Source organism: Uncinocarpus reesii, genomic scaffold (genome assembly GCF_000003515.1).
Source record: "Uncinocarpus reesii 1704 scaffold_5 genomic scaffold, whole genome shotgun sequence".
Classification (NCBI taxonomy): domain Eukaryota; kingdom Fungi; phylum Ascomycota; class Eurotiomycetes; order Onygenales; family Onygenaceae; genus Uncinocarpus; species Uncinocarpus reesii.
The window spans coordinates 212342-237143 of NW_003052496.1; the positions used below are offsets into that span (position 1 = coordinate 212342).

General features: G+C 48.5%; 6 protein-coding genes across 6 annotated transcripts; 3 read left to right on the plus strand and 3 right to left on the minus strand.

Annotated features, from left to right (window-relative positions):
• Positions 1-4: 4 nt before the first annotated feature.
• On the minus strand, positions 5-1381 carry UREG_07091 (uncharacterized protein; the record flags this gene model as incomplete). The annotated part of the gene is made up of 5 exons (XM_002582272.1): positions 5-117; positions 198-234; positions 446-891; positions 1133-1164; positions 1221-1381. 5 exons carry the CDS (start codon positions 1379-1381, stop codon positions 5-7), a joined length of 789 nt encoding a protein of 262 aa, XP_002582318.1.
• A 2326-nt stretch (positions 1382-3707) lies between these two features.
• Positions 3708-6271, plus strand: UREG_07092 (uncharacterized protein; the record flags this gene model as incomplete). Its single annotated transcript, XM_002582273.1, has 3 exons — positions 3708-3904; positions 4136-4628; positions 5468-6271. 3 exons carry the CDS (start codon positions 3708-3710, stop codon positions 6269-6271), a joined length of 1494 nt encoding a protein of 497 aa, XP_002582319.1.
• Positions 6272-8532: 2261 nt separating this feature from the next.
• Positions 8533-11680, minus strand: UREG_07093 (uncharacterized protein; the record flags this gene model as incomplete). Its single annotated transcript, XM_002582274.1, has 5 exons — positions 8533-9643; positions 9874-10202; positions 10248-11245; positions 11304-11497; positions 11565-11680. The coding sequence occupies 5 exons, from the start codon at positions 11678-11680 to the stop codon at positions 8533-8535; spliced, it is 2748 nt and encodes a 915-aa protein (XP_002582320.1).
• A 609-nt stretch (positions 11681-12289) lies between these two features.
• Positions 12290-14686, plus strand: UREG_07094 (nuclear elongation and deformation protein 1; the record flags this gene model as incomplete). The annotated part of the gene is made up of 5 exons (XM_002582275.1): positions 12290-12398; positions 12453-12523; positions 12577-12865; positions 12925-13795; positions 13846-14686. 5 exons carry the CDS (start codon positions 12290-12292, stop codon positions 14684-14686), a joined length of 2181 nt encoding a protein of 726 aa, XP_002582321.1.
• A 1140-nt stretch (positions 14687-15826) lies between these two features.
• On the minus strand, positions 15827-21455 carry UREG_07095 (DNA-directed RNA polymerase II subunit RPB1; the record flags this gene model as incomplete). Its single annotated transcript, XM_002582276.1, has 6 exons — positions 15827-15973; positions 16025-20266; positions 20410-20907; positions 20978-21048; positions 21106-21262; positions 21327-21455. The coding sequence occupies 6 exons, from the start codon at positions 21453-21455 to the stop codon at positions 15827-15829; spliced, it is 5244 nt and encodes a 1747-aa protein (XP_002582322.1).
• Positions 21456-22237: 782 nt separating this feature from the next.
• UREG_07096 (uncharacterized protein) lies at positions 22238-23942 on the plus strand (the record flags this gene model as incomplete). The annotated part of the gene is made up of 5 exons (XM_002582277.1): positions 22238-22307; positions 22372-22433; positions 22492-22580; positions 22638-22778; positions 22841-23942. The coding sequence occupies 5 exons, from the start codon at positions 22238-22240 to the stop codon at positions 23940-23942; spliced, it is 1464 nt and encodes a 487-aa protein (XP_002582323.1).
• Positions 23943-24802: the final 860 nt, after the last annotated feature.

Genomic DNA, 24802 nt, shown 5'->3' on the forward strand with positions numbered 1-24802 from the left:
CATCTTACCACATCCCAAGTAGCTTTCCCGTTGAGCCGATAATTTGGCGTTGAACATTTCCGTCGCTACCTTTTACTTGAAAGACAGACTTGACGGATTCGTATGGAGAGTCCCAATCTATATAACCGTGTTTTAGTATATTGGACTAACGCGGTATAGCATTCTGTATATAAGTGCCTACATTTTGTACCAATCACCGTATCGTGATATGAGTTTGCGCGGGCTAGCAGTCCACTACTATCAGTAACTCGTTTGGCAATGAAGACAAAAGGACTCACGCGGGATAGTATCAAGCACGATGGATATAAGGATTAAAAATACCACAAAGACCAGCTTTGTGGCTCCCATGGCGTAGTCAAACATTCCTAAATACTACAAATAGACCCTAAGCACGGAATGTGGAAGGCCGGGTGGCCAATAGCCATAACCGCAGAGCTTGACTTACTTTGACGGGAAATAGATTGATAAGTATTACAACAAGTAAAAAGACTGCAAACCAAATGTGCACATCGACGTCCTCCCCGCTGCCCCAGGCGAGCGAGGTTTTGCCGTCATCATAATGAAGTTTGGCTGTGCGAGCGGCCGTGACCAAATTGTGGGCGGCAATGACAACGAAAGTGAACCTAGTAGAGGCTCGTAGTGAGCAGTTGACCTCGGAAAAAAAGAAGAATGCAAGTGCATACCAATACATCCATCCCACAGCAAACCCAACACCCCGGTCAAGGAATCTTCGAGGAAACTCCATGACGGGGGCGTTGACGGGCATCAGCGCGGTCATTTCTCCCAAGCATGAGACGACAGAGGATATCACCGTTCCCACAAGAAGGTAGGCAAGTACTCCGCCAAAGGGTCCCGCCAGAGCAAGGGTGGCACCGCTCCCCAGAAACAATCCTAACAAGAATGTTAGCAATGCCGGCTTCAGCAGGATCAGAAAGAAAAACATACCATTTCCAGTCGTTCTATGTGTTCACCGGGGTATGTTAACACACGTTCATAGCACGGGCAAACAGAAATCGGGAACAGTTAGTTACCCAGAGAATGCAATCATCTATTAATATCGAACCAGTTAGCAGATGGTCTGAGTGCCAATTTAGCGCTTGTTTGCGAACTATTCTTCACGAATAACTAATACTTGCATTAATACGAGTCTCGCCCAGATCCCTCCTGCAATCCCGTCAGTGATCGAATCTTCATCGCATCATGCCGATTCTTCCTCTTACCACAATGACTCCTTTCTCCGGCGGCTGTCAAACTGCTCATCCTCAGGCTCCTGGGCATGCTGACTTTGTTCGGATTCAGCAGCGCGGTCGGGGCCAATGGCAGTTAAGCGAATGATGCTCTCAGAGCCCTTCGCCGGGGCCGAGTAGAGAGGTGTCGCCATATTAGTCGAGCCGTTTGACGACACATACTAGAAACACACAGTCTAACCTCCAGGCTGTTCAGTCATCGACGGAAAGCGAAGAGCGCGTAGCAAGGCAAAAAGCGTCGTTGGGACTGAAAGATGCAGCTGGAGGAAAAATGAAGACGATGCGACCACGTTCATCATGATTGATCTGCCGTCTCTGGCCATTCGCGAGAGATCCCAGCTCGACAGGGCCCAGGGCCATGAGACGAGAAAGGATGTTTGTTCCCAGTACCCCAAGCTTTGCCGGCGGGATTGCGAGCCGACGCACCGGACAAGTTCGCCGCGCAACGAGTTCGTATTCGAGTTCCAAAACCCAAGGATCCGGGTTTTGGCCCAGGCTGCTCGTTGCGGCCGGGTTCCTGGCGGCGGATGTGTGCGGGTCGCATCATCCCCTGTGCTCAAGGGTTGATGAGACATATTGGTGATCTTCTGCGAAAAGATCGTAACTCCGGAGTAGGTACTGCATAAACGTTTCTATCCGGTGCCTGGCAGCATGTTCACAGTTGCGGACATATCAATATGGGAATCATTAACTAAAAAGGAGTACTCCGGTCCTTTGATGTTGGGTTTTGTAAAAACGATCCAAGACGTAACACGGGCCTAGTTACTTTGTGCGCATCGCGCGGTCCCAACACCGATCGATCCCATCGGCATCAAAGGCTGAAATTGCTCAGTGAGCTGACATGAGCCCTAGTGACGAGGCTTTCAGGTTTGTTTCAAGTCACATTGGTTGATCCGCGGCACGGAATAACTAATGGTGGTTATTTGCATATCGGTCTTTCAATTACATATCGCAGACTTTCCAAGTTGCCTGGACGTAAATCTAAGTATATGAGCCGCCCGCCCAAATCAACCAAAACAGCAGATGTTCGTATGTTGTTTTTAGCAGTGTCAATGCCCCAGTTCCAAGCCAATCCCCGACCAAATATTGGATATCAAACAGAAGAAGAGTCAAAATGCTAATATACACGGGTCTTACACATCACTCATCTCAAAGTCCTCGTCAACTTCGTCTCTCCGTCTTAGAAATGGCGCGTCCTCGAAATCTACCAGCCCAGGTATACTACACATGGGGTCCAAATTCTCCCGTTCGGATCTTCTCCACATTCGGTCCAGCTTGTTCTGCGAGGCGCCGTGGCTTAGTTTCGAATTAGGAACGAATCGCCTCGTTTTCCGCCCAAATTTAGGACGAAGAATTGTTCGCAACGGTACAGTAGTAATTGCATGCGAGGCGGGGTCTTGTGTTACGGGCGGCGGATCGGATAAATTGGTGATATTTTCGTCTTGATCGGTGTCATCGTCAAAAGGTCGTTTATGTACATTCGACGGTCCCAGTGGCATGGAATCGGTAGATCCCTGACTGCTTGGTGGCAATGATTCCTCATCGAGTTGACCAACTGCAATTCCGTAGCCTTCCTGTACAGCCGGTTGGGGAAATGACTGCACGGCAAGATTGTCGATTTTGAAGCCTCCACAGTAAGGTGTCAGTTCCGCACACGCGCTCCTAGCGTCGCAAGTAGACTGGCTCGAGTACGCAGTAAGTCTGGACGTTTTGAGCACCGTTTGATATCCTTCGGGGACAGCTTTGCGAACTCGCATCCCCACAGTCAAGAGAGAGGATTGGACCCTATCTGGTAAGACGGGATTGGCAGAGGATGTAGGCGCGGCATAATTGTAAGCGGGACGAGGATTCCGAGTGTGTAGAAGGAGTTGGATGAGGACGCTGCGGATCAAGAGGAGATTGGGATTTGAAACCGGCGTCTTTAGGGACCTGGGATGCTTTTCCGCTGTGGGTCGGCTCCATTGGCGAATAGGGGTATCGGTGGCACTTGGATGTCAGTTGGCAGATGATAAATCGCTGGATAACTCAAGGCCTGAAGAGAAGCAGAAATGTTTGCCGGAAAAGAACCGGGGGAGCTCCGTTGTTGCGCCGCCCTCTTGTGGTTGCTGGAGTAAACAGCGAGAGAAGTTAGATTAACTAATCAAACACGCCAACACGCGCCTTTTTCGCGACGCGCCAAGCCACTTAAGCACGCGGCTAGCGCGTATAGTTAGTTAGTCATTTATATTACTATCCAGACTGTATTCTATCTACACTAGAAAGCTCCGAGTAGCTCACTCGTTAGCTATTTGCTAACTGGCAACTATTGGTTGGTTCCTCGCTGTGTGATACCCTCTCTAAAACATCCTCGGATTTTGTTGCTCTTGTTTCCAGGCACTCAACCTTTGCATGCCCATTTTTGCGCGCAACACTTAGATTAATCAAAGGTTTAAATGACTTTCTACCTTTGATCTGGCCATCATGCGTCTCATCGAGCAAGTGACGGAGCCTAGCTGGATATGTGAGAATGCCCGAAAATCAACGGAGGAGGAAGGGCCTTTGCGAGAACAGAACCTTGCCTTGACCAGACTCGGAGCTGCTGCCAGTGCTAGGTTCATATCACCGCCCACCGGGCCAATATCCAGGACATCTTCCAAATTTGAATCGCATGATGAGGGGTTGCGCATAAACTCAATCTCATACCGTCAACAGGCTGGGTTCTCTCAGAGAGCAAAGAGACAAAAAGAACATAAATAGAGGAGTTCAACCCAAAAAATTTGATGGATATCAGATTCAGCAACCAGACGAAAGCCCTTATCCAACCACCTTATCCTTTCTTTATTCACAATGAAGTACAGCACCGACCCTGTCTCCCTATTCACTACTCCGTACTAATGGCTTTTATCCAGGCTCCTCAACGCCATCACGCCGATACTTTCCGTCGTCGGTCTAGCGTACTCTCTGCCGGCACCGAAAGAAAAAGCCCCCAGAATTTTCGACGCTCCCATCAACACTTGCGGGAAACGCACATCAATTCGTGTCGGTGACGGAGATCCTCATCAACACTTTTTGCACATGCAAGTGACAAATCCGTTAGCATGCACAAACGGCGCCTGCTCCCTGAATCACGCCAATGAACACACGATTACATCCTCAATATCCGGAGGCATCGGGGGCTGGGTCTCTGGCGGTTTTTCGGTCCAGGAATCGTACACCACTGGAGAAGCACAAGACTGCGATGGAGGGCCGGGAGATGTAATTTGTGTCTGGGTATCCCTTGCCCATACCGCTTACACCGTCAAAGATTACGATCCCGGCCTTGGTCACGGCTGTCTCAAAGATGGCAAACCACGGGTGGTCAAGTCGCCTAATAAGGGTTTCGTTGGCAGTGCCTACTATTGTGTGAGGAATCACTGTCGAGCTGACGGAGATTCTTACTGGAATACAAAATTTACCCCAGCAGGTCTACCTGGGCCCCGAGACGTCGACTTAAAGAAACACGGCTAAAAGAACTGGACTATTATGTTTGAAGATGGTTGACTTGCAATATTCCTTGCTTCTGATTAATTTGGGGTTTTGCCAGGAAGATGCACCTGTCGCATTGTGCTAGATTTCTTTCCCTGTTTTGTATCCTGTTCTCATTAATTTGTATTGTTATCAGCCACAAACTTGCTGCCAAAATTGGTTAATTAGCCCTAGAGCAATCAAAAGTTCTATCAAAACCTTGCTCTCAAGTTGATCAACTATTCAAAAATCACTACCCCGTACAGAAGCATAGCTAGGAGAACGACGTACGAAGCAGAGCTGAGCTTCAGACCTGGACTGGCTACAGCGCATAGTATGGCATAGAGTGCTCGGGATGACTATGCGGTACTCCCTAGGAATTACTCTGTACAGAATACCATAACTGCTCTCCACGCTGATTCCGCCGAGGCTTGGCATGACTGGTTAGTCAGCAAAGGACCCCGGTCAACCACAATCTTTGAAAAGCTGCAAAAATCAATGTGTCCAGATTTACGTCCAACTTATCAGATCTTCTAGCGGAATCATGGCTCTCGATTGATGCGGGAACGATGACCTTGGCGTCTATCCACCATTGCGATTTATCTGCCCGTTTATCCCACGGACCACAGTCTTCACTGTAGCAAACAGTGCCATCCGGCCATCCCCTCCACATAAAAGCCAGGGTTGCAAGCGGCGAATACGTTTATATGGATGCGAAGGCCTATTTAATTAGCCAGGGATGGTCCGGCCCGGGTAATCCTTTGAACCCATCCCGCCGTGCCGGTGGCCCACACGCCGGCCTCGGTCTCACCAAGCCGATTCTCATCTCGCGGAAGAAGAACACCCACGGTATCGGGAAGAAGGTTCACGATCATACGAATCAATGGTGGCTACGAGGTTTTGAAGCGGCGCTGAGCGGTATCGCGAACGATGGGACTGCATCGCCTGCCACCAGTACGAGCGAGGAGAATAGCAATAATGGCAATAATGGCATGCGGAGTGAGCTGTACAAGTTCTTCGTAAAGGGTGAGGGTATGAAGGGAACGATTGGGACTAGAGTCGATGCTGGTAGTGAAGCTCATGGCACGAAGAGAAAGCGGGACGAGAGCACGCTTGAGCATGAAGATCGGGATAGCAAAAAGGAGAAGAAGGAGAAGAAGAGGCGGAAGAAGGCAGCTTTGGAAGATGATGGGCGCGCCGACACTTCGGAGCGAATACGGCGGGAAAAGAAGCAACGGAAATCGAAGGAGGAATTCAAAGGCTCCTCGACTAGCGAAGTAGAATCGCGGACGAAACGGTCGGAGAAGAAATCAAAGAACAGGCGGAATGAAAATGTATCCGCCGAACCTTTAGAAACCGGCATGGCAAGCAAAGAACCCTGCGTGGCCAATGCCCAGTTATCCGAAGAGGATACCAAGAGGAAAAGAAAGGAGCTGAAAAAGACCAAAAAGGAAGCTAGGAATGCATCGGTCGAAGCCACCAGGACGTCCGGAAGCCGCAAAAAGCGCAAGAAGAAGGAAGACCAGGAGGAGGGAATATAGCTCCTGAAGCTCACACTCTGCTGAGACGAAAAACCATCAACTTTTCACAAAATAGATCCGATGTCTTGCTCTTTACCTTCCCCCGAGGCTTCTTTAGATACCCTTATGATCATCGTTACAAGTTGTAGCCATTTCTATTCCGAGTAATGTTCATTGACTTGGATGATTGTGCAGTATCTCCAAATAATCGTGTAATATGCCACTGGTATCAATCTGCTCTTTTTTAAACAAGACTCTCGTGGTGGCCGATCAGCCTCCTCGCAGCTTTCCTGCTTTATTCGACAATATCCATGGCCGCTGCTCCCAGAATTCATCCTTGATAATATCCACGTAGGCGACTACAATGTCGGCTTTTCGTTGTAATTTTTTCTGCTTCTCCCGCTGGGTCTTTGAAAGCTCCGGCTGGTCATCATCTTCACTGCCACCTAGTGATTGGCTCTGCGCTTCTTCTATGGCCTGTAACTCGAACTATAGATATTTCCCCGTTCAGTAATTTTGGGTCACATTCAGACCGATATCCTGAAGGGGAAAAAACCCACATCTCGATATAACACACTCCCTTTCCTAAACATCTCGGGTTCGTTGTTATAATTTATACCGAACCTCGAAAACAATATCTCATGTTTATCTGATGAGACAGTTCCCTGTGTCGAACGCTCAGTTCAATCCCTTTTAATATCAAGCAGTAAAAAAACTGCCCACCTTGAGCTCCTGTTCTGCATCTGTGTTGCTCATGCATCCTCGGAGCACCATGTTCCAAAATGTGGTGTTGTATAGATTGTTGATATGGCCTGAAAGACTGTTAATATATACTCCTGCACTTTCAACCGAAACTTGAGGCCACCGCGCTGCCAGCAGCAGCAACCTACAATCGACCTGTCTCCAGCTCATATAGTCTCTTAGATTGCGCACACTTGGATATTGTACCGCCCTGCCATCAAAGGTAGGTAAATAGCCTGGCTCTAATGGCGTCGATGCGAAAAACTCAGGCCATCTATGGACATAATGCGCTGTAAATGTCGAAACAACGGTAGAAACTAATTTGCTATTGAGGGCCAGCCCAGCACAGGTGGGCAAAATGCAATCAGGTCTTTCTCTCCGCCACCGCTGTCAAAACGTTTAGGAGACACTCACCTCTCCCGCCTCTCGAATAGCTGACAAGTCCGGTGGAAAACGAAGCTTTTGTGTGTATAATGTATAAGCAAGGAGACTTGTATCCTTCGCCCCATTGGCACACACCTGAATTCATCACTGACACCGTATGCGATGATCAAATCGGCAAGATCTCTCATGACCTCTTTCGCCGCCGCGTTCATCAAATTCAAGGCTCGAACGTCATTGGGCTTTTCAAATTGATACCGCGTGGAAAACCTATTGATAGGTTAAGCAAACTAAACCGCAACAGAAAGTTTCTAGTAGAAATGTCTGTCCTGAAATCACGTCTAGTGCAGGCGACATCACGGCGCGACCAGCAGACAAAATCTTGCGGCAATCAATGCATAACGACGCACGAGGCAGCCAGCAGCTAGATTCAGGTCTGGCCACTTGGAGGGACTGACTTGTGAAATCCTCGTCCATCGATTCGGATGACGATCCATGTATTCGGGAGCAGCGTGTCATCCCGCTCAAACGACTTGACATATTCGTACCTTTGCTTAGATGATTAGCCAGAAAACGGTATTCAAAGCGGTTAATAGAATCATTACTTTGAGTTTGCCATTTAGTAATTCTAGGAATCGGTTTTCTACGTGGTGTGGTGTAGTTAGCAATCAGGCGGATATGCCACTCGCAAATTCAGTTCAGTGGGATAGAAATTAATCTGATTATTATAACATCGGAAGTGACATGTCTCTTTGGACCACCTCACAATCCCTTGGTGTATAAAGCGGTCACTACAGCATGCAATTGCAAATCTTAGCATAACAATAATTGTTATGGGGTTGAGCTATCTACTGAGCATCAAGTATGTGTGGCTACAACGGATACCGGACAGAACGTATGTTCAATCATACATCTTCAGGAGCATCATCTTCGCTGGCTTCACTCGCCCTCTCACTACTCTCGCTCCTCCTTTCAGATTTCTTCGGTTTCCGCCTGAAGCTAAGGTTAAACCCGCCTTTACTCGACCTTTCAATCGATGGTGCACTTGACACGACACTATCAACACTCTTTCCTAGTTGCATTTCGCTCGTTCCATCATCGTCTATGTCCCCTTGAGCACTAGATTCACCCTTTCTAGAGAATAAACCAGCTCGATCTTTTCAAGGCATGTTGAATTTGCTCGAACTCTCCTTGCGAGTAATCTTTTGGATAAACGACTCCTTTGCGCTCACGGCCTCGGACGGTGTTCCGGAGGAGATACGTTCTAGGGATTCGCGAGATTCGGCAGCCGAGGTGCGGATGGATCTTGCGTCCTTTGATCGTCGGGACTCGCCCGGTGAAGTATCCAGCTGCAGCTCTTCACGACCCTTTGAAGCGTCTGAATCTTTACTCTTCGATTTCTCAGACTTCTTATTGAACAGAGTCTTGAATGACGGTGCAGCAGGGTTCAATTTAGGAGTCATTGGGCGATGTGACGATGGAGGTCGAGTCCCAATTGGAGCTTGGACTGGCCGTTGTGGTTCATATTGGGTCTCAAGAAAATCGATATCCGAGGGTAAACCCAGTGGAAGATGGTTCGAGGATCCGAGTTGAAAGGATGGACGGCGGGACTGACTACGCGACCATGCCCCTCCAGGAGTGGACCAATCTACATTAAGAGGGCTGCTCCTATGCATGTCGGAGGACGGCCAACCAAACGGCTGTACATCAGAAGTAGGCCGTGGAAGGAATTTATCAAAGGAATAAGTGGAAGCCGGTCTAGGAGATAACGAGTCACGACGGACGGTCCCAAGTAGAGATGGGTCAATTGGATCGTGGCTTGGGCTGAATTGATTGTATCCGACGTTGGACTCCGATTTACCCAAGGTTCCGGAAGCCGAGGACGAGAACTTGCCCGTTGTAAAGAAACTTGGAAGCATAGCTTTGCGTGACGCAGGTAAACGGTCGGAGGAACTGTCTGCGGTGACATTCCCTGTTGAACTGCGAGGAAACAGTGTCGACATTGGATTTGCCCACCCGCCTGTGTAGCTCAAACGCCGACGACGGGTCCCTATTGGGTCAAGGTCCTGATCCATATTGCGTGGGAATGATTGGCTTTGTCCTGACTTCAGGGAGCCAAGAAGAGGTCCATCCGCCATTGTCTTTCCTCGCTGTCGACTGAATCCGAATAGCCCAGATAACTTCCGCGAAGCACTTTGGGCAGCATCCGATGGTGCTTGAGACGTTGCCTTTTGCATGGATTTACGCTCGCTTTCCGGGAGATTAATTAAACTTTCGCGGGGACTCGTGAATAAGCTGGGGGGGTGACTGGCAGACGAGACTGGCGACGGGATGTAGGAAATAGATTCTGGAAAGAAGCAGTTGAAACAGGTAGGGTTGGGAACTCTGTAGATTCTTGAGGAGAGGAAGGCGGTTGATCTTCGTCCCCAAGGAGGTCCGAAGGAAGCAAGGCATCCGCTCTAGGACTCATGGGAGGTTTACTTGGCTCCGTGCGAACCGACCCCATCTGATCAGCAGGGTCAGGAATGGTCATTCCGTTGTTGATATTGAAAAACGCGGAGGTTGGGGGGACCGTTGGGGACGCGGTGCTGAGCTGCCTGTAGCTACTTGGATTTTGACAAGTAGTATCAGCGAGAGTGTAGCCGAGAGGAGACGACACATTGCTTGTAAGAGAGCTCCGGTGGCGGCTTCGTCGGTATGAATTGGCTCTTCGTGCAATATCGAGATCCATGTTTGGGACGGGGACATAGGGCAAGGTTGGGTTAGAGCGTTGCGCAGAAATCCACTTTAAGCGTTCTTGGGCCTCGTAATACTGTTGCTGAGCCTGAAACTAGGTTAGTCGGACGTTCAAAGCCTCAAGGTAAACATAACAAACCTGAGTGTGCACGTTTATCAAAGAGGTGTACTGAGCCCGTAAGTTGGCCATTTTGACCTCCCAGCGTCGATCCCGCTCCCGCTCCAGCCGATCTAACTCCTTTGTTTCCTCATTATCTCCACCTTCAAGACGCCGCCTTTCTTCCTCCAACAACTTAATGCGACTTCCCTTCATTTTGATATCTTCCTCAAGAGTCTTCATCCCAAGGTGCTCATCGGAAATTTTGGCACGATAGTCCGCAATTCGCTTTTCCGACTCGTCTTCTGTTTGCGCCTTTTCCTTCTGCAATCTTTCTACCAGTTTTTTCGTTTCGATAATCCCTTCACTCCATCGTCTCATGTCGTCGGAGCGCTTTTTCCGCTCAGCTTCCTTTTGCTGAAGGAGTTTTTCCCGTTTACTCCGTTCACTTTGGACACTGCGATTGACGCTCTCCAGTTTGTTCACATGTTTCCGAAGATCACTACTAGCCTCGTCCTTCTCTTTGACCCGTTGCCGTAGCTCATTCCGCTGCTCCTCAAGTTCCCGAAGTAGCGATTCGTACTCTTTTTTATCCTGAGAAATTTGTTTAGCTAAGGCGTCGTTCTCTTGTTGCAAGTTTTTGAGTCGTTCAGCAAGCTGCTCAACGGTATCTTCCGAATCCTCAACGATACTGTCATCCCCTATTGCCGTATACTCAGGCGCAGAAGTCGAGACTGGAGCTTTTCTTCCACTGGTAGTACGTTTGCTTTGAACCGGTCCAGAACTATGCTCCCGTGACATTATCGGGGCCGACGGCGCTATGAGTGATGATGGTCGTGGCGCATAAGCCTGAATGTATGGCCCACCACAGGCATCACTGGGTTCGTTCTGGGAAGGATCGAGGCTTGTTCGGACATGCAACATAGCACTCGAAGTTTGAAAATTAGCGGCACTGATCGCAATAACGCATAGGTGATAGATATGCCCCGGAAGCAGATTTAAAATGGAGACAGCGGTTTCGGAGCGTTTGGATTCGCCAACTAAACAGAAGACCCGTCAGCCGAAGCGGCCAAGAATAGTCAGGCAGAGAATACAAACTTCTAATCCCATTCACCTGAATCACATGCTTATGTATTGAATTATGCGAGTCAGGATACTTCCATGCAATACGGATTTCTCGACTCCCAATGTCTTCCAGTGTCACCTCTGGAGTGGGAGGGATATCCAGTCCCAACTTGTCGACCAAGACGTCATTTGGAGTCACGCAGACCTGGTAAGCACGATATGACAGCCTAGCATCACGTTAGGAAAGAAGCTCTTCATATTGATTACGCAGCAATGGGTTTGTCGCATGCTCACCATACCAGTGCCCACAGGATAGACACAGCTATCAACAATGTCATGACGCCCTGGGCCTTTACCCCAGGGACCACGCCCGGGTAGGTGTCCGACACCAAACGCAGTGGCTCATACATCCCCGGAATCCACACCCGCAACTGCAAGGCAATGCCGGGCCGGATGAGGTTTTGGCTGTTCGAAAATCAGAGCCTGGACGTTCGCGGCTCAGCATTATGTAAGCTACTGATTATTTGGTTTTCGGATTATTTTAAATCCTAAACTCTATTAGCGCCGGAGAAAATTACCCAAAAGACACGCTGCCGCGGCTGCTGCTTAGTCAGACGCTCGGTAGGCGGCAAATCCTCAAATCAGCCTCGATCAACCCGCCGTTTTGTTGAATCGACGACATCCTCGCATTGCTCCCAACAAACCGCCGTGAATTCCTGTCGTTAAAGCTTCTCTGGCGCCTTTCTGGTTTGCATTTGTGGATATATCTATCATCCTAGTCGGACTGTTAGCAGCGCCGTGTTAGAACGTCTCCACCCGATCGTGAAGTAATGCGTCACATGCGATTCTCGGCCTGAACTTGCTCTTGTTCCTTGACTCTGAGGCATCCCGGTCTACTATAACCAGCCTGTGCCCGAGCTTCGACATACTGTGCTTATAATACATGCTTTGCTGCCTCCTCTATAAACTCACGTCGTTCTGATTCTCTTTTCGCACTCCAAGCGCCGTGTTTCAAAGTAATGCAGTACGTCAGAAGCATCAGTGGCTCTGTCTCGAAGACATGGAATTCAATCAACCCGGCCACTCTTAGCGGAGCTATTGATGTGATTGTTATTGAACAAGAAGATGGTGAGGCCCTTGAATAACCAACAAAATTGATTTGAGTCTAATCCCACCATATAGGCACGCTGGCGTGCTCTCCCTTCCATGTTCGCTTCGGCAAATTTTCCCTCCTCCGGCCCTACGAAAAGAAGGTATGATCGATGGACATATATTCGGAGTTCATGAAAGCTTACCGGCTTGACAGGTGGAATTTTGCGTAAACGGTGTCAAGCAGAACTACGCTATGAAGCTCGGGGAAGGGGGTGAAGCTTTCTTTGTATTCGAAACCGCAAGCAAGGTTCCTGAATCTTTGCAAACGTCGCCTGTTGTATCACCAGCCGCTAGCCCTAGACACTTTGCCAACGAGTCCGATATTCCCGTCGCCTCTCTCCAGGAGCCCGAGTTCTTGGACCTTTCTTCGAGTAGGCCGAACAGTCCCTCGAAAAGTGCCACTGAGCCTACTGTGCCAATATTAAGGGAGAAAATAAACTCCGGTATTACTCTTGCGTCGAGTATTACTCCTCTTCTGCACTCATATTGACGTTTAGCACAGATATCCTAGCTACGACCTCACAATCGCTTGACGACAACCAGCGGTGGCTGGACCGGTCCTCCACCCCGGCTTCCGATATATTATCTCTGCCACATCAAACGCGCTTGAGGGCTGGAACTACTGCTGACCTTGATGCCGCTCGCCTTTCACCGCCTACTTCAGCTTTTAATCCCGAGAAGAATTCGCCGAGTTCGCAACGGTCCCAAAGCCCCCCACCTGTCTCAGCTCAAGAAGCATATTCCCGTGCAGTATCGCTCTCAAAGAAACTTGAGGTTTCGAATATCCCGTCAAAAGTGACTGAAACCGGGGACTTAATGCTTGATATGACAGGTTATAAGAGTAGCGATGAGGACGCCTTACGGGCAGAGCTAATTGCTCGAAAGCTTTTGGCAGAGGAATTGGAGGGACACTATGATATTGGTGCACTAATAGGCGCTGACGAGCATGGCAATCTCTGGATATATAGTAGCGAAGAAGCTAAGGAGGCTGCTACTCGTCGGGCGACATTCAACGATCTTCCAAACACTCACCCATTGACTGGTGAGACCATATCGGAGCCCGGCTATCACAGTGATAATGAGCAAACGATGGGCATGCATAACCAACGGCATCATCGTTCTCAATCCGATATACAGGGTGCTTATCCCACCCCACCACAAACGCCCACAGGTGATTCTGTAACTGATGATCAGACGAGAAACTATGCCAAAACTCTCCGATTAACAAGCGATCAGCTCAAAGCTCTGGATCTCAAACCTGGCGCCAACCCTATGAGTTTTACGGTAAATCGCGCGACGTGTCCGGCTACAATGTATTTATGGAACTATAAGACACCCATTGTGATCTCCGATATAGACGGGACCATTACAAAGTAAGTTTCAACCCTGGAAATGTTCCCGCAGTAGTTTAACCACTCTGTAGGTCAGATGCCTTAGGACACGTCCTGAACATGATCGGCCGCGATTGGACCCATATTGGGGTCGCAAAACTTTATACGGATATCGTAAATAATGGGTATAACATCATGTATTTGACAAGCCGTTCAACTGGTCAGGCCGACACTACACGAGCGTATCTCAGTGGGATCGTGCAAGAAGGTTATAAGGTTCCCAAAGGGCCAGTTATCATGAGCCCTGACCGTACAATTGCTGCCCTACGCCGTGAGATCTATTTGCGAAAGCCAGAAGTTTTCAAAATGGCCTGTCTTCGCGACATTTTAAACCTGTTTAAGGGTCGAAAGAACCCTTTCTATGCCGGATTTGGCAACCGCCTCACAGACGCCTTGAGTTATCGGTCGGTTAACATTCCCTCTACCAGAATATTTACCATCAATTCCAATGCAGAGGTCAATATAGACCTTCTCAGCCTGAACAAATACAGGAGTAGTTACGTCTCCATGAGGGAATTGGTCGATCACTTTTTTCCGCCGGTAAGCTTGCTAGTACAAGAGGGTGGCGAAGATTTCACCGATTTTCGATACTGGAGAGATAGCCCTGGGGACTTGGAAGATTTTTCGGTTACGGACAGCGACGAAGATAACGAACCAGAAGATGACAACCTGCCTAGCGAGGACGGGGGCAGCGATCAATATGATGACGAAGACGATGTGCATGAAATGGGCGAGAGTTATATTTCTCGCGGGTCTATCGCATCCGGTGATCCGGCGGAGTCGATGCTGGGATACGAATCTGAGGATGAAGGTGACGTTAAAAACAGAAATATTCCAATCCAGAATTTGAGCCTTTATGAGAGGCGTCAGTGACTGGTTCTATCCCGGCGGTGATTGTGAAGACTTTAAGTTTATTCTTATATGGTTATATGGATATCAGTTGCATGAAGCGCGTTATGTCTATGGAGTTAAGTCCTTCGGGACAATTGGGCCTGGCGAACTTCGTGATTTTTTGATGATTGGCATTTCAGCGAGTTATCAGGTGGTTCAACGGCCTTGCAACCAGCAAGACTTGTCGCCTTGGGATTATCGGTTTATTCCAGCGTTCCTAGTCTATAGACTCATGGTCAAGTACATACCTGTGAGTTTCAAGGTTGTGTTTGTATCATAAAAAGTGACGGAAAGCGAGAATCACTCACTCTTGAAGTTGATTGTTCCATTGAATTAGGATATTTATAACCTGCCCCGAACATGGACGGCAAACTCGCCGGTTATATATATATGTAGTCCAGGGAGACCGGGTTGTGATGCTCATATTAGCAGGCTTCAAAGTTGATCCTTCCAAGTGATAAGAACACAGACTTTCTGACCGCAAAACTATGAGGCGATGGACGACTATTGGATGGTCTAGAGTGACTGGTATAAACATTTTATATTAAGGTAGTATCTACACGAGGCTCAGGGGGTCCAGACGGAGGCAGGACTGTCTCCCATCCTCGATGCTTAGCATCATAAGCCATGATTAATTATCCACTCAAATTGCATATCCATTCTTATACGTATTCTAGAGTTCCGTCCTAAAGGACTAGCTAACTTTAGGTACAAAACGAACTATTAAACATGTAATGGAAGCAGGTCTGATTGACCGCCAGCTGGAATCAAAAAGCAGCACAGGCCCAAGGAATTTTCAAAGCAGCTCCAACGCCTTGCTAGTACTTCACCGTGTGGCTGCCAACAATCTAAACAGAAATAGTGGATGCATTAAATATTTTTCTCATTTATTTTTGGGTTTTGCCGGTATCCCTTTTCCCTTCACTTCGCAGCCAAGTATCTCCGAGTCATTATGTTTCCGTAGTCAATGAGGGGGAAGAGGGTAAGCAAACGTTAGAAAACGCGAAGAAAAACAAACCTGAGCCATTCTTTGGTAGTTGACCATAGAGAAAAGAGTACAAGCCCAGTAGCACAGGCTCTCCAGATAATAGAAAGAGTAACCAATTAACAGCAAAAATCCAGTCACACATGCGACATAGGCCTAAATGCCCGTACGGGATAAAAAAGGCAACTGGTGGTACAAAGGTACTTTGGGGTCGTCGATAGATAGGGGTATATTGGGAACAAAACGTCAGATAAGCCAAGCGTTAACTTTACTGGCGCGGAGATCTGTGAAGTCATAAGTAATCAAGTTTCCAATGAAGTCGGCTCTCAACTTACGTTTGGATTGTAAGTAGGGGACGTTGGGCTGTAACCTGGGGGAAGTAAGGACCACCCTGGAGAAGTCGGAGAACCAGCGAAGTTTGGAGACGTTGGTGAATAAGCGTCTGGGCTGGTAGGCGACCAACCAGGTGAGGTAGGAGTGTATTTCGGAGATGTCGGTGAAGTTGGTGAGAGGTGCCTGCCAGTAACTCCACCAAGCGCAGGGCTAGTTGGACTGTAACTCGGTGAGGTAGGACTGAATGCAGGGGAAGCTGGGCTGAAGCTTGGTGATGTAGGACTGTAGCTTGGAGAGGTTGGGGAGAATCCGGGAGAGGTAGGTGAATATGAAGGAGAAGTGGGAGATTGAGCCTGTCCATAGCCGGGGGAAGTGGGAGAATAGGCTGGTGATGTAGGGGCGAAGCTAGGGCTTGCTGGAGAGAATCCCGGAGAAGTCATGAACCGCGGGCTGGTTATACCCATGCCAGGAGAAGTTGGGGAGTAACCAGAGGAGGGAGAATATCCAGGAGACGTTGGACTGGTGTTAAAAGGACTGGTTGGCGAATAACCACCTCCCGGGCTTCTTGCTCCAGCAGGGCTAAAGCCACCAAAACCTGGTGGTTGGTATTCAGTGAATCCCGCTGGAGTTTCCGATCCGGTTTGTCCGATCGGAGAGAACTGTGAATCAGGATCGGGCGAGCTAATGTACATATTCTCTTGCATTGGAGAACCACTGTCGTATTGGGTTGCCGCACCATCAGAAATCAATCCCTTGTCCACATTACCCATAGTAACCAGACCTGCATTATTGGATACAACTCCCATAAGCATGGTCTGGTCAAGGTAAACATCGAATTCACCAGTACCCGCAGGTGCCATTTGGCCTAGGATAAGATTCTCGGAAACGCCCCGGCAGTCATCGAGCTCAGCAAACGCTGCGGCATCAAGCAAAATTTCCACAGTCTCTTCGAAGGAGCATCTCATCAAAGCTCCAGTATCCGCGCGATTGATACCGTGTCTGGTGACAGCCATGAGGAATCCTCTCGAAGTCATGACATCACAGAGTAGAGCGAGATGACGATGGTTGACATATGAACCGTCGAACGCCAGCACTTGGGTGAGTTCTCGTAAGAGAGCAGTTCGTGTCGCTTCGATCCCGAAAACCTCGAGAATCTCAATGAACTGATTGGAATACGTTCGGGTAGAATCGACTCCTGGAAGTGCTAGGACATCGCCGAGGGCGGATCCGCTAGTTTCAAGCACCCATTCCTTGCACTGAGGATCCTCGGCGCTCTTGTAAAGTGAACCGTCTTCAACCTGGCGGACCCGGGACTTTTCATTGATGAAGGCACGTTCAACTCCTGCTACACCACGAAGAGTAAGTGTATCAAGTAGATGTGATTCCAGCTTTTTCAATGTTACATCATATTCAGTATCGTCATCATCCTCATCCTGTTTGGGGTCTTGAATTTGGCGAATTCGAATGACCTGTTCGTCAGCGTTGTTGTCACTGAAGATAACCGCAATGTCCGAAGGATAAGATTCTTTAATCTTCATCGCAACATCCTGAACAGTAAGTCCTTTGTCAAGTAATTTCGGACGGCTCAAAATGATACGGAGTAGCCATTTCGACTGACGGGATGAATCGTCCATGACATCTTCTGGTATAATGAAGTAAGACTCAACCATGTCAAGGTCATTCTCAATCACAGTTGACTGAATATCAGGATCATAGTAGATTTCAGTTGCTTCTGTCACCGATCTTAAGCTTGTATGTTCGACAATGCTGCGAAGCTGTTTGGCGGACTCTTTGTCCATTGCACGAGAAGGGTCTTGGTAAACAGTCATGGATGGCGTTTTGATATTGGTGGCAACGTTCAGAATTTCTTTTAAACGAGGGACACCAAGTGTAACGTTCTTTGAAGATACACCAGCGAAATGGAAAGTGTTCAATGTCATCTGTGTTGCAGGCTCTCCAATAGATTGCGCTGCCAATACGCCGACCATTTCACCTGGATTGGCTGCCGCTTTCGCGAATCGACTTTCGATAGCGCCGAGCACATGTTGGAAGGCAAGCTTGTTCAATGAATATTCCACAACCAGGCGCTTAAATGCCAATCTGGAGCGGAGTTGAGCCTTGAAAAGTAAGGTGGCGTTCTCTTGCGCTTCCTTTGATATAATATCATCCCCACGGACAACAACCAAACGCTCAAGTAATGCTTGTACTTGAGGAATGACTTCTGCAGGATGCAGATCGCTAATGGTTCCCTCACGAATTCTAAAGGTGGTTTTGGCAGATTCTAAGATCCGCTGGACGTTGATTGGCAATTGCATCATTTCTTCGTCCTCTTTTGCAGCAGAACGTAAAAATACTCTGTCCTTTTGCAATTGCTCCCATTCTTCGTCGAGGTAACGTTGCACTTCTATGTCACCAGTTATCTCCGTAGCTTGTTCGAGAATTTCGGGAGAAAGCGACTTCTCAGGATCCATAAGATCGATACGGAACCTATTGCGGAATTGCTCATCAGAGCATTTAATAACATCAACGCGTTGGTTCTCGATGAATGCGCCATCCAGGCCATCTTCTCCATACAGGAACTGTATAACATCACCAAGCGAATTGCGAACGGTGCCATCATACTTGACCATCACCTCTTCCAAAGCTTTCACGAGTTTTCGCTGGATATAACCAGTTTCAGCAGTTTTCACGGCGGTATCAATGAGACCCTCTCGACCAGCCATAGCGTGGAAGAAGAATTCAGTTGGTGTCAATCCACGTAGGTAAGAATTCTCTACGAACCCACGGGATTCTGGGGAGTAATCGTCCTTCGTGAAATGGGGTAATGTGCGATACTTGAACCCAAATGGAATACGCTTTCCCTCAACGGACTGCTGCCCAACAACGGCTGTCATCTGGGAAATATTGATTGTTGATCCTTTGGATCCAGAGCGCGCCATCTGTACTGCATTGTTCAAATCTTTCAGGCTCTTTTCAGTCTCAGTACCTGCTTCATCACGAGCATTGTTGAGTGCCCGAGAGACTTTGCTTTCAAACGTTTCTCGAACACTCATACCAGGAAGTGGTTCAAGTGTATTCTCTGTTGCGCTGGCAGTAATCGAGTCGACTTCTTCTTTCCGAATGCGAACGGCTTCCTCGATCTTTTGAATAGTAGCAAGATCCGGGATTGTATCACCAATACCGATGCTGAATCCGTTATGCAGTAACCAGTAGTTGACCACAGTTTGGGCGCCATTGAAAAAGTTCATACAAACGTCTGGGCCATACTCGTTGTAAATGGTGTGCACAATACCACCACCGGTTGCACCAACAGTCTTTTTAGAAAACATTCCGTACATTAGCTCGCCACCATGCACTAAAAGGCCTGAATCGGTTAAGGGCGAGAATTTCTCAGATAAGGGCACTCGATCACGATCCACGCGCAGAAGATTAAGGCCAGACGGCAGAACCATACTGATTATCTGTTTGCCAGTCCATCTCGGGCGGGGTTTCAAGATTGCGGGTTGTGGGAGCACCCCATCCCATTCCGGAACCCAGAGCATAATGTTCATCACTTGCTCTTTTGTCAAAAAGACATCACGGCGGCAAATTTTGTAGATACCACAAAGTGTATCCTGAACAATACCCATTAACGGCCCATTTCTTTGCGGCGAGACGATATTCAAGGGAACCAAACAGAGCTGGCTAAGCTCTGCACGGGCTTCTTCACTTTGTGGAACGTGCAAGTTCATTTCATCACCATCAAAATCAGCGTTGTAGGGAGTTGTAACAGACAAATTCAAACGGAATGTGGAGTATGGCATAACTCGAACACGGTGAGCCATCATGGATTCTTTATGCAAGGAGGGTTGACGATTGAACAAGATGACATCTCCGTCCATGAGATGACGCTCAACCTTCCAACCCCATTGCAAGAAATTCCGGCCGCCACCACCTTTGTGATGTCGGAGATCAATGCGTTCTCCAGAGCTACGGATCACATAACGCGCTCCAGGGTGAATGTCGGGGCCATTGTCGACAAGCTGACCTAACTTATTGATATTGTAAGGAGTGACAACCTCCGGGTATGTCAAAGTCTGTGCAATGCTGACCGGAACTCCAACCTCATCTAAAGATAGGTTGGGGTCACCAGTGATAACGGTACGGGCTGAGAAGTCAACACGTTTGCCCATCAAGTTTTGTCTCAACCGGCCTTCTTTCCCCTTTAGACGCCCACGAATAGCTTTGACCGGGCGGTTTGATTTCTGCATAGGCCTGGGGTTGCCCAGCAATATCATTATCCATGTACGTTGCAACGTGGTATTGTAATAGTGGACTCGAACTCCCGGACGACGTGTTCAGGTGATCCTTCCTGTCAGCAGCGGGTAACATGTTGGTTGGCACGGACGATTTCAGCCAGTTTATAGGTCAAATGGTCTTCGCCTCGCTGCCCGCCAGAACTTCCACCCACAAGAACACTGGGGCGAACCGGTGGAGGAGGGACTGGAAGTACGGTAATAATCATCCACTCTGGTCTAGCATAATCATTGCTCAAACCCAAAATCCGTACATCCTCTTCCGAAATGTTCCTGAATATATTCAGAGCCATCTGAGGCGTGATTTGTTTCTTCTCCGGTTGTTGAATGTCGGTATCATCCATTATATCCCTCATCTTATTGGGCTTCCACGTGCCGACAAGACTAATGCCTTCTTTTCGGATTTGAGGCTGTGCATTTCCGCATCCGCCATGGCCTTTGGGCATCTTGGCGCTTTCCTTGCCAAACGGTTCATCTTCTTCAGGAGGATCAGCTTCACATATAAGAACATCCTTTGATAATCGCCAAATCGCGTCGAAGCGCCGTTTAGGGTCGCGAAAGCGGAGACCATCTAGGTATTTCTGGTCATTCTGGATGAGTAGAAACATGTCAGCAACAATCGCCAGTTCAGATTTTGCCATCCCAGAAGGGATGACTAACCGTGTTGGCCTTGATCTTTCCACAATTGTGGCAAACAGTCTCCAAGAGCTTCTTGATCTTAGTCAAGAAACCTGTCGCACAGTATTAGCAGGTTAGAAGCCAGAAGTGTCAGAATAACAAACACGTACCAATGTGGAAAACTGGTGTAGATAGTTCAATATGACCGAAATGACCTGGGCAATCATTGATACCCTCTTCACAGGTCGCACAACGCCAATTTCGATCAATGGTACCAAGTCGCGGGTCATTTAATCCTTTTTCTCTGGGTCGCTGCCTTGCATCATCCTGTAATGCATACTATATTAGTACTATCTCATAAAATGGTGTTTATTCAACAATGTAGACTAACCATAGTTTCAGGATATTCCACATGAACAACACTCATTCTCTTGATCTCTTCTGGGGAGAGAAGGCCGAACTGGATTTCCTTGATAGTGCGCAAAGGCGCTTTGGAAAACGGAAACTTTACGGACGCCATGATGCTGATGATGAAGACTCTTCCGTTGTTGAGAAGTTGGCGGACAGAAACTTGCCGAACACAGAGGTCTTGATGTAGTCAAACTGGCGCCGGGGTGGCTCAGTTTTGTTTGGCCGGCAAATCGTGAAGAAGACGTTAAAGACAGGCGCTTCACAGCGATGAAGCCGATAACCGTGGAATTTGGCCTGCTGTCGGCCCTTTGGCAGACCCTGCCACAAGGGCGGCCTGAAAACCTGTTCGAAGTTCCCAGCCGTCTCCGGACGCGACACCTGACTGCGGACGAGCGAAATCGCCGATGTATTCGAATATGCGGATGCCAAGAGAGATATCACGATACGAAACGCGATATCTCTGCGCGGTTGTGACTGTTGGGAGGACTGACGAGGTTGATGAAAGGAGGTTTGTCGGAGTCTTGCCTCACTTGCGACCTGCCATGGGCTTTAGCTCGAGTTTTTCGCTGTCTGGAGCCTGTAATTAGGTAATCTATGACTAAGCGCGCCTGGCTCCCTGCTCATGCGCCACACAAGCCACAGGAGTTCGAGCAACGCGTTCGCTGATTGGCCGCCACAGTGATTTCGGCGTCTATGAAAGGATTAGCGCGGCACGCGGAACTTTCCCCCACGGATTTTTTATGAGCTTTGTCTGACCGCATTATTATTCATCAACAAGAGCGAACATGGACTTTGCCAAATAAGGGCAGTCTTCCGTTCTCTTTGCTTGTTTTCAATTGCTATATGGTTTGATAGGGACATTAGTGCTGTAGTACGCTGCCGGCAACCGCCATGAATCTTGCACTGATTGACCCTTTTGCCCTTGCTCAAGACTACCCGGATTCTTTGACGGGGACACTCCGTATGCTTTCGCTCTGGTCAACTATTAAATTTGTCGGTGTGAGAGGCTAACCTGATAATACTAGGCAGCGGGCATGCTACGTGTCTCCGCTTCAATAGGAAAGGCGATTTCCTTGCGTCCGGACGAGTAAGAGTTGCCCGTCGCTCCCCGCTCCATACTCCGCTTTCAATTGACCGGTTTTTAGGTGGACGGTACGATAGTGATTTTTGATGTGGAAACCAACGGTGTCGCTAGAAAGCTACGAGGACATAGCAAACAAATCCAGTCGTTAAGGTACCTACATGTGATTTACAAGGAACCGCAACATGAAGTCTGAGAGTGTTTTTCTAGTTGGTCACGATGTGGACGATATCTACTGAGTTCTTCCCAAGATTGGAAATGCGTGCTCTGGGACATGAGGGATGGTTCGCGGGTTAGAACGGTCAGATTTGAAGCTCCGGTCTACATTGCGGAAATCCATCCTTTTAACCAGTATGTCTTCGATGACCGTGCAACTGAGATACCGCAATAATACGTGCTAACTTTCTATTTAGCTGGCTTTTTGTCGCATCTTTATTTGAAGATCAACCCGTGTTGGTCGACATCACTTCACTAAAACCGGTGAAACGGATCCTCCCGTCGGCACCTTTGCGACCAAACGCCGAGAATGTTGATCCTACAACAGCTGCAAAGCAAGCTGCCCAAGACGCGAAACAATCAACATGTGTTACAGTATTTACCGCACTGGGAAATCACATACTCGCCGGAACGTCAAAAGGCTGGATCAACATTATCGAAACTCAAACATGCAGAACAATCCACTCAACCCGGCTGTGCAACGGAGTCGTGATTCTTCTCCGCCTTTCTAGCAACGGGCGCGATCTTCTCGTAAACAGCTCAGATAGGGTAATCCGAACCATCCTTATGCCGGACTTATCTCAGCTAGGTGTCAACATAGACCCTTCGGCAATAAAACTCGAAATCGAGCACAAATTTCAAGATGTGGTGAACAGACTAAGTTGGAATCACGTAGCCTTCTCTGCTACTGGAGAATTCGTCACCGCTTCAACGTTTATGAACCATGACATCTATGTCTGGGAACGTAGCCACGGATCCCTTGTCAAAATTCTCGAAGGCCCGAAGGAGGAGCTTGGCGTTGTAGAATGGCACCCAAGTAAACCGATGGTTGCAGCGTGCGGACTAGAATCTGGTTGCATATACACGTGGTCGATCGTGACACCCCAGAAATGGTCTGCCTTGGCCCCCGATTTCCAGGAGGTGGAAGAAAACGTGATATATGTCGAACGTGAGGATGAGTATGATATTCATCCCGCTGAAGAGGTCCACCAGCGTCGACTGGATCTAGAAGATGAAGAACCGGACGTGTTAACGATTGAGCCTGTCAAGGGAGAAGTGGACGAAGATGGGGTGGAGCCGTTTCGGATGCCCGTCTTGCTGGACATTTCAGATAGCGAAAGCGAAAATGATGTCGTGGCTGTTGGGCCAGGAACCATGAGGAGAAAAAGCCCTGCCGCTGGAAGGGAGTGGATGAATAGTGGGAACACAAGCGAGAATTTTGACGACACCGACAGCCGCCGGGGGGGTGTCCTTTCAAACGGCGTTTCGAGAGGACCCGGTAGAGGGCGCCGGAGGTGAAAGTAATCAGTCAAAACGATACACAAGTGCAAGAAGATGAGTCCTCAGCCTGGCCACGCGGTGGATGATCATATTAGCCTCCAAAAACACAGGAAGGAGGTTAGCAAATCCCTACCCCTTTACCTGAAGCCAAGCCGAAATTATCCATTTCTGGGCAAAACGGGATTGTCACATATTCCGATAGGGCTTGCCCGATCCATATCCGAAATTCGAGTTCAGGGTCAAGAGGGAAGATATCAATAATTAAGAATGAATCGAACAAAAAGAAACGCGGGTGCCCGCCCCCAGACGGTGCCTCTCGATATCCATGCCGTTTATCGGGCTCCGAACCTCCCGCCGTATCCCTGTGTAACCCTACCAGCGCGATACACGTGTACTGTTCTTGGTCAGGCTCGTGATAGACAGTCCCGAAGCTGTGGTTCGCGGTGTGTTTTGAGTTCATCCATTCCTTTATCAGGAAATTGGCGCTCAGCAGGAGCCGGACTGTCGGAACGGGTCGAAGCGGTTCATAGGCTCCCTGTTCCCGGCAATGGGCCCAACGACAGAGAAATGGCGGTGGCGTCATTCCAAGTTAAAATTGACCTCCAATTATTGCTCCCCTCGCCCTTTTGTTATCAGGACGAGCATGCGTGGCTCACTAGAGTTGTATCTTCAGCAGGAATACATGACGGCTAATCTTTATCTATTAATGCTCGGTCTACCCAAACATCCCAATCGAGCGCTTTTATCCAAAAGTTAGACTCACAAACAAATTTGGGCCAGAAAGGGACACTCAAACCCTGTGTCCATATAGGTAAAATAGGTAGAAATGCAACAATAAGATTAAACAAGAGCTTTGCCAAAGATTTTGGACCGCAGCG